Source organism: Chiloscyllium plagiosum, chromosome 48, assembly GCF_004010195.1.
Source record: "Chiloscyllium plagiosum isolate BGI_BamShark_2017 chromosome 48, ASM401019v2, whole genome shotgun sequence".
Taxonomy (NCBI): domain Eukaryota; kingdom Metazoa; phylum Chordata; class Chondrichthyes; order Orectolobiformes; family Hemiscylliidae; genus Chiloscyllium; species Chiloscyllium plagiosum.
Window position 1 is genome coordinate 4,267,579 of NC_057757.1, and position 9,768 is coordinate 4,277,346.

Here is a 9,768-nt window from a genome sequence, read left to right on the forward strand (position 1 = left end):
AAATCCCCTACCATAACCATGCTATTATTCTTACAGATAACTGAAATCTCCTTACAAATTTGTTTCTCAATTTCTCTATGACTATTCGGGGGTTGATAATACAATCCCAATAAGGTGATCATCCCTTTCTTATTTCTCAGTTCCACCCAAATAACTTTCCTTGATGTATTTTTGGGAATATCCTCCCTAAGTACAACTGTAATGCTATCCCTTAATAAAAACGCCACTCCTCCTCCTCTCTTGCCTCCCTTTCTATCCATCCTGTAGCATTTGTATCCTGGAACATTAGGCTGCCAGTCCTGTCCATCCCTGAGCCATGTTTCCATAATTGCTATGATATCCCAGTCCCATGTTCCTAACCATATGCCCTGAGTTCATCTTCCTTCCCTGTTAAGCCTCTTGCATTGAAATAAATGCAGTTTAATTTATCAGTCCTATCTTGTTCTCTGTTTTGTCCCTGCCTGCGCTGACTGTTTGACTTGCTTCTGTTCTCAACTGTATCAGTCTTACTATCCCCTTGGGTCCCACCTCCCCACACCTTACTAGTTTATATCCTGCCAGAAAGCTCTAGCAAATCTCCCTGCCGGTATATTAGTCCCCTTCCAATTCAGGTGCAATCCATCCTTCTTGTACAGGTCACTTTTACCCCAGAAGAGATTCCAATGATCCAAAAATGTGAGTCGTTCTCCCATACACCAGCTCCTCAGCCAGGCATGCATCCACTCTATCCTCCTATTCCTACCCTCACTAGCTCATAGCACTGGGAATAATCCAGATATTACTACCATTGAGGACCTTCTTTTTACATTCCGGCCTAACTCTCCATATTCTCCAGCATCTCATCCTTTTCCCTTCCTATGTCCTTGGTCCCAATGTGTACAATGACCTCCTGCTGGTCCCTCTCCCCCTTGAGAACATTCTGCACCCTCTCTGAGACATCCTTGATCCTGGCACCAGGGAGACAACACACCATTCTGATTTTTTGTTGCTCATCACAGAAACATCTGTCTGTGTCTCTGACTGGAGAGTCCCCTAATACACCAACTTCCCCCTCATTGTATTAGAGCCAGTCTTGATACCGTAAACTTGACTGTTCATGCTACATTCCCCTGAGAATCCCCCACTCCCTACATTTTCTAAAACAGCATGTTTGTAATGGGGATAGCCACAGAAGACTCCTGCACCAACTGCCTACCCCTCCTACATTTCCTGGAGTTAACCCGTCTACCTGACTGTTTCTGCGGCTTTTCTCACTTTCTATAACTGCCATCCATCACATCCCCTTGCTCTTGTAAATTCCTCTGCTTCGAGCTGTCGCTCCAACCGATCCATTCGATCTGATAGGATTCGCAACCAACGACATTTGTTGCCGATATAATCCTCAGTAACACGTAAACTCTCCCTAAACTTCCACATCCAACAAGAAGAGCATATCACTCGACTATAAGCCATTTTTTTTCTTCTTCCAACCAAAGACCCAGAAAATATCACTGTCTTATTCCTCCTGGCTAACTTAATACTTATGACTTCAGAGACATATCTCAATAAAACATCGAATCAATAAAGAACCCACTCTACTCATATTGTAGATTTACCCCAAGGCCTCAGTTAAAACTATCACTTATCTCTTTCTGTACTGTGACCTCTCCCAACAGGGTCCTCCAAGATTAGTTGTGAATTTCACTGTTTGTTAATTTTCCCAGACGGACTCCGATGTCCAGAGGTACATGAAACCAAACACAAAGGCAGTAACTGTGCAGGTTCACTGCTGTGTCAGTTAGCAGTGTGTGTCTCCCATTCTCTCTCTATCTCTCTCCCCTGCACAGACCATGTGTTTCCTTTGTCTGTCCTTCTCCCTTTCAAACATGCTGTTGTTTTGACTTTCATTTTTCTCCAAAGTTCCAAAACAATGCAACAGCATATAAAACAGTAATTGCTGCTCCTGGAATTCGAGGAAATCACCTCCAACACCTAAAATACCTCAAAAAAGGAGCAGCCTGTTACAGCCGGAAATCTTTCCCATCCTCCATCCCCACTGAGTCTTCTCTGCCATTCAATCATAGAGTCCCACAGCATGGAAACAGACCCTTCGGTCCAACCAGTCCATGGCGAACATAATCCCAAACTAAGCTAGTCACTTGCCTGCTCCTGGCCCATGTCCATTCCCAGCTGGTATTTTTCTCAACCCCATTCTTCTGCCTTCTCTCTTTTTACCCTTGCCCCCTTTATTAATCAAGAACCCACCAATTTCTATCTTCAAGGCACTCAATGACTTGCCCTCCACAACCCTCTGCGGTCATGAGTTCCACAGAGTCCCCAGCCTCTGGATGAAGAAATTCCTCCTCATCTCTGAGAACATAGAATGGAGAACGCTACAGATAGTACAGGCCCTTCAATCCACGATGTTGCGCCGGCCTGTGAAATCTGACGCCCATCTAACCTGCATCGTTCCATTATTATCCGCATGTATGTCCAATGCCCATTTAAATGCCCTTAATGTTGGTGAGTCTACTACTGTTGCAGGCTGGTCGCTCCATGCCCCTACTACTCTCTGAGCAAAGAAGCTACCCCTGATATCTGTCCTAAATCTATCACTTATCTATCTCAGTGCTAAAGCATTGCCCCTTCACTCTGAGGCTGTGCCCTCGGCTCCTAGTCTTTCTGACCAGTGGAGACCCCTTCTCCTTGTCCACTCTATCCAGACCTCTTGGTTCAATCAGATCCCCCTCACCCCCATCCTTCTAAACCCCAGAGTCCTCAACCGTTTGCCATATGACAACTCTTCATCCCCGGGATCATTCTTGTGAACCCCCTCTGGACACCCCCGTCCAAGGCCAGCACACCCTTCCTTAGATGTGGGGTCCAAAACTGCTCACGGTATTCCAAGTGTGGTCTGACTAGAGCCTTATACAGCCTCAGCAGTAATTTAACAATGCAGTTGGTGATTAATTCTCGCCAGTTTTAGGATAAGATTTATAGACAGTGCCATTGGTATGGCCAGATGAGCAGGCCAAGGGATCAATGGAATGAACGCTTGGCGGTTTTCTGTTCCAGTCATGGACTGTGGTCCCCCTCCTGATCTCGAAAGTGGAAGCTACGAGTACATCACCAAGCGGGACGAGACCCTGCTCCATTCAGTCGTCAGATACAAGTGCAAGGAGGTGTATTACACAATGGTGGGCGGAGGAGATGGTAAGGCACGTGGATGCGGGGAGGTGATAAGGAGGGCAGGCACACACACACACACACACTCAGACAGACGTGCACACACGCACACACTCACACACACAGACACACACACACGCACACTCTCAGACAGACATGCACACACGCACACACTCACACAGACAGACATACACACACACTCTCTCAGACAGACGTACGCACACACACACAGACATACACACGCATACATACACACACACACACGCATTCACACAGACAGACATGCACACACACACAGACATACACTCACAGACACACTGTTAGACAGAGATGCACACACACACTCGCACAGACAGACATATATATATACACACACACACACTTTCACACAGAACATACTCTCACACACACAAACTCACACACAGGCAGACATATACAGAAATACACACACAGATGCACACACACGCACTCAGACACACACATAGATAGACACACACAGACGCACACACTGCCAGGACTCCCCCAGCTACCCAGAGAGATGTGGAAATGGATATCAGAGAAGCCCACCCGTGTTCTGTACAGCAAGATCCAACAAACACTTTGTTGCCATGGCTTTTCTGGCCATTGGCTGCCTAAAGTGTGAGTATGTGTGGGAGGGGAGAGAGGTGGCGGGGAATGTTAGAGCAGGGAGGGTGATGCATTTCGGGTGAGCCGTCACCACTCCCTACCTTTCCTGCAATGGCATGGAGGTGGGGGGGGGAGGGTCGCGAGAGTCGGTCTGGATGTCCCCCCCCCCCCCCCCCCCCCATCCCACCCACCCAGCCTCTGGAGACAGGCTTGGGCCCACGTCCAGGCTCTTTGGCATGTCCGCAGGCTCGATATACTTTGGCTCGTCACCTGCTGAAGAGGTGCCCCACCTTTTAATGTCCCTCTCTCTGTTATTTCCTCCCCTTCTGTCCTCCTCAGGGCAGTATACCTGCCAGGCGAACGGGAAATGGATGAATAGCGAATCAGGTGACGCCCTCCCATCGTGCAAGCCAGGTGAGTGAATGGCACATTCCACCATCCCTTCAACATGGGCAATGCCATCCTTCCAAAAGATGCCCCTCATTATTTTGTAATACCACCGGGACCTTGGCAGCAATAACAGAATAAAAGGATAGGGAGAGAGGAAGGGAATTGGAGGGAGAAATAAGATATAGCACCCACATTCTTCTTTCCAATTCTGGGGGTCTCTGTGGCCTTTCACTCCAAGGGCACCTGGGTGCAAATGTGGGTTTTGTTCTCTACCCATCCATCATTGCCCGTCCCCAATTGCCCCCTGAACTCCGCAGCTTTTCCAGGCCATTTCAGAGTCAACGCCATTAGCGGCAGGGCCTGGAGTCACCTCTAAGGCCACAGATGTCCATCCCAACAGCGCATTGACGAACCAGATAGAGTTTTCCAACAGCACTCCATGATACGGCCAGTGCCCAAGGCGAGAGTTAGATCCCAGATTTAATCAGATCAAATAACGACAGTTGCCCTCGGTGAGATTCGAGCTCAGGCATCCGTAACCATTAGCCTGGCGTCTCTGGATGACTGGCCTGTTGGTACTATCACTGTAGGGGAGGGAACGAAATTCCGGCGATGTGTAAAAAGAGGCAGATGATCTGCCATTGCCAGCGCCTGGTGAGATAGGATAGGCCATTCGGCCCCTCGAGCCAGCTCTAACCTTCAGTAAGATCATGACCGATCTGATTGTGGGTTGACTCCCATGTTCCCAGTCACCCCACTGGTTCCCATCTCTCATGAGAATCTGACTTAAAAATACTCGATGAACCCACCCCTCTCCACTGCCTTCTGAGCACCAAAGACACATAACTTTCATTGTTCCTTCAAAGTGGAGTCGCAGGTAGACGGGGGGGCTGCGGTGGGGGGGTGTCAGTGGGGGAAAATGGCTTTTGGTATGCTTGCCTTTATTGGTCAGTGCATTGAGTACAGGAGTTGGAAGGTCATATTGTGGCTGTACAGGACATTGCTTAGGCCACTTTTGGAATACTGCATTTAATTCTGGTCACCCTGCTACAGGAAGGATGTTGTGAAACTTGAAAGAGTTCAGAAAAGATTTACAAGGATGTTGCTGGAACTAGAGGGTTTGAGCTGCAGGGAAAGGCTAAATAAGCTGGGACTGTTTTCCCTGGAGTGTCGAGGGGTCGGGGAGTCCAAAACTAGAGGGCACAGTTTTAAGGTGAAAGGGGAAAAGATGTTAAAAGGGATCTAAGGGGCAACTGTTTCACGCAATAGGTGGTATGTGTATGGAATGAGCTGCCAGAGGAAGTGGTGGAGGCTGGTACAATTGCAACATTTAAAAGGCATCTGGATGGGTATATGAATAGGAAGGGTTTAGAGTGATATGGGCCACTTGCTGGCAAATGGGACTAGATTAGGTTGGGATAGTTGGTCAGCATGGCTGGGTTGGGGCAAAGGATCTGTTCCTTGTGTTGTACATCTCTATGACTCTGTAACCGTCTGAGAGAAAGATCGCTTCTCCTCTCTCTCTGCCCTGACAGGAAAACCCCTCGTTCTGAACCAACAGACAAGGGCCTGCCGCTTTTCCCCATCCACCTTTTCGAATCTGCTCAGAGAGTCAACTCAGTGGAGATCTTACTCTGGGACTGCGCCCAAATTCCCCATTTTCTGCCAGTGAGCTTCGGTCCTGTTGCCCTCTGGTCCCTGAACCTATCGCAACCTGGATACAATCATTTCCTTTGTAATGTGTAGGTACGAAAGTCAGAGATAGGAACAAAAGGAGGATTTTGTTTGTTGAGTCATGCAGGACAGAAACAGGCCCTTCAGCCCACTGTGCGTGTGTGCTAACCCATAAGCACCACTCAGTACCATTTACCTGCTCTTCATCCATAGTTGGCTGACATTTAACTTTTCGCTTCTTCAGTGTTATGTGAGCCGCCACCATATTCTTAGGCTGAGCCTTCCTCATTCCTATCACCCTCTGAGTGAAACCATAATCCTCTCAGTCCTCACCTTAAACTTGTGCCCTCTGGTCTCAGACAAAGGTAAAACATTCTCACCCTCTGTCCTGTCTACGTTGCTCATAGTTTTGGATAATGCAGTCAGATCTCCCCTTCTCAAGAGAAAACAAACTCAGCCTATCCTTATGACTGAGACTTTCCAACCCAGGCAACATCCAGGCAAATCTCCTCTGCATACTCTTGAATGAGACTGTCTCCTTCCGATAGTGTCTCGACCAGAACTGCACACAGTATTCCACCTGTGGCCGAACCAATGTTTTGGGCCGGTATGGTGGCTTAGTGGTCGGCATTGACACCTCACAGAGCCAGGGACCTGGGTGCGATTCCAGCCTCGGGCGACTGTCTGCGTGGAGTTTGCACATTCTCCCTGTGTCTGTGTGGGTTTGCTCCATTTCCTCCCACAGTCCAAAGATGTGCATGTTAGGGTGGATTGGCCATGCTACATTGTCAAGAGTGTGGTACTGGGAAAGCACAGCAGGTCAGGCAGCATCCAAAGAACAGCGTGATCAATATTTCGAGCAAAAACCCTTCATCAGGAATTTTGTCCAAAAAGATTTTTGGGTTTTGCCTGAAACATCAATTCTCCAGTTCCTCGGATGCTGCCTGACCTACTGTGCTTTTCCAGCACCACACTCTCAACTCTGATCTCCAGCATCTAGAGTCCTCACTTTCACAATGGTGTCCAGGGATGTGCAGGTTAGGGTGGATTGGCCGTGCTAAATTGTCCCATAGTGCCCAGGGATGTGCAGATTAAAGTGGTTTGGCTGTGCTAAATTGTCCCATAGTGCCCAGAGATGTGCAGGTTAGGGTGGATTGGCCATGCTAAATTGTCCCATGGTGCCCAAGGATGTGCAGGTTAGGAGGGATTGGCCATGCTCAATTGTCCCATGGTGCCCAGGGATGTGCAGGTTAGGAGGGATTGGCCGTGCTCAATTGTCCCATAGTGCAGGGATGTGCAGGTTAGGGTGGATTAGTCATGGGAAATGCAAGGTTACAGGGATGGGGTGGGTCTGAGTGGGATGCTGGTCGGAAGGTAAGTGTGGACTCGATGGGCCGAATGACCTGCTCCCACACTGTAGGGATTCCAATCAATGATATTAACATCCTTCCTGTAGCATGGTGACCAGAATTGTACACATCACCTGTGGGAGATGATGAACTAGCTCTATTATTGCTGGACTGTTAATCCAGAGACCCAGGTAAATGTCTGGAATTAGGAATTTAACGGTGATCATGAATCCAAATGTCGGAAAAACCCATCTGGCTCACTGATGTCATTTAGGGAAAGTGACTGCCATCCTTACCTGGTCTGGCCCACATGTGACTCCAGACCCAGAGCAATGTGGTTGACTCTCAACTGCCCTCTGGGGCAATAAATGCTGGTCTGACCAGCAACGCCTTCCTCCTGTGAATGAATAAAGAAAAATAAACTCCAACTGCGACCTTACCAATGTCCTGTACAGCCACGACATGACATCCTTCCAGGAGAAAGTGAGGACTGTAGATGCTGGAGATCAGAGTCGAGATTAGAGTGGTGCTGGAAAAGCACAGCCGGTCAGGCAGCATCAGAGGAGCAGGAGGGTCGACATTTCGAGCATAAGCTCTTCATCAGGAATGTCCTTCCAGTCTCAGTGACATCTTTGTGTATCTTCTCTGCCCCCTTCCCATGTTAATAAGATGCTTCCCACAGCAGAGCGACCAAAACCGTATGCAGTGCTCCCGATGCGGCCTAGCTCACGGCCTGCCCAATTGCAATGTGACGTCCCTCCCGCCTCTCGGAAAACCTTTTCCGCCCCCCCCCCTCCTTTGATCCCAGTCAAACGACAATCTGGGATATCCGGGGAGCGAGCCCTCTCCGAATTGTGACTCTGGGTCACGACCCCACTACCCCCTAACTCCCCCACCCAATCACGGTTCCACCGTACCACCGCGATATCCATAACATTCTCTCCTCTCCTCGTTGGCAGTGTGCGGGAAACCAGCAGTGCCCCCATCTCTAGCCCAGCGTATCCTCGGAGGGCACCCGGCCGAAGTGGGCAGCTTCCCCTGGCACGTGTACTTCGAGAGCACCGTGTGTGGCGGGGCCCTTGTGTCTGACCGCTGGGTGCTGACCAGCGCCACGTGTGTGGAAGGCGCCGGGGGTGTGCTGCGCCTGTTCGCCGGCGGAATCGACCTGAACTCCCCAGAGGGCTGGCGGGGCCCGCTGGAGGCACGGCAGATCGTGCGGCACCCGAGCTTCGGCGGGCGCCGAGCCGGCTTCGAAGGCGACGTGGCGCTGGTCAGGCTTGGGAGCCGGGTGGAGGCCGGGCGCCACCTCTCGCCCGTCTGCCTGCCCTCCCGGCGTTCCGGCTCCCGACCCGCGGCGGGCAAGGTGGGCTACATCTCAGGGTTCGGGAGGACGGAACGCTTCGCCCAGAGCGACGTCTTGATGTTCGCCGCTGTGCCGGTGGTGGAGGAGGTGCGGTGCGGGAACCTCTCCTCCTCCGCCCGCCACGGTGGTGCCCAGCTCACCAACAACATGCTGTGCGCCGGGAGCCCAGGCATCGATGCCTGCACGGGTGATGGTGGAGGGGCCTACGTCTTTGAGGACCCACTGAAGCCTGACACCTACTATGTCGCCGGGATAGTGTCCTGGGGGATTCAGTGCGGGGCTTATGGGATCTACACTAACGTCATCAACTACCTCGACTGGATCGAGAAGACGATGGCTGAGGAGGGCGATGGTCAGAACTGAATTCTCCCCCGGGATAAGCTGCACTGGAGCTACGCGATATCGCTTACCAATAAAATGCCTCTGATGAAAAAGAAACATGAGCCCTTCTTTCTGCTGCATGTTTCTGCTGGGTACACTGCTTTTGGACATCTGAATAGACCCCTCAAATCTAATGTCACTCTTTGCGGGCCTTCTTTGCAGTTGCATTTCTCTGTTCTGTCACCCTCTGATCATAGATATAAAAAGGACCTAAGGGGCAACTTTTTCACGCAGAGGGTGGTACGGGTATGGAATGAGCTGCCAGAGGAAGTGATGGAGGCTGGTACAATTACAACATTTAAAAGGCATCTGGATGGGTATATGAATAGGAAGCGTTTAGAGGGATATGGGCCAAGTGCTGGCAAATGGGACTAGTTTGGGTTGGGATATCTGGTCAGCATGGACGAGTTGGACCAAAGGGTCTGTTTCTGTGCTGTACAGCACAATGACTCTGTGACTCTTTGTTTGCTGCAGTCTGCCCATGCAACACGCAAAACAAAACTTTCCACTGTACTCAGGTGCATGAGGCAATAATAAATCAAATGGGCCAGGAATTGTGAATGAGGTTGGTCCAACCATTTAATACAATCTTATCTCAGTCCCAACTCCTTTTCCACCCGTTTCCTGTTAAAACCCTGTCTCCTCCTTACGTTTCCCAGCTTCCACTGCACTCTGGGCAAGTGAATCCCACAGATTCCTGACGTTTTGGAAGAAGTAATCCCTCCCCATCTCTGTTTTAAATCTGCTGCCCCCTTACCCTAATACCCCCACCTCTTGGTCTAGAGTGTTGCACATGAGGAAACACCCTCCCTATATCTA

The 9,768-nt window shown here is 50.0% G+C and overlaps 1 protein-coding gene across 1 annotated transcript in view; it reads left to right on the top strand.

Moving 5' to 3' along the window:
* LOC122544386 (complement C1s subcomponent-like) overlaps positions 1–9,048 on the top strand; it is a 46,907-nt gene extending 37,859 nt beyond the window's left edge. The window contains exons 13-15 of the mRNA XM_043683631.1: positions 3,055–3,192; positions 4,132–4,206; positions 8,165–9,048. Of these exons, the coding sequence (XP_043539566.1) occupies positions 3,055–3,192; positions 4,132–4,206; positions 8,165–8,931 (980 nt within the window). The 3' untranslated portion in view covers positions 8,932–9,048. The remainder of the gene's footprint in view (positions 1–3,054; positions 3,193–4,131; positions 4,207–8,164) is intronic.
* The last annotated feature ends 720 nt before the right edge of the window (positions 9,049–9,768 follow it).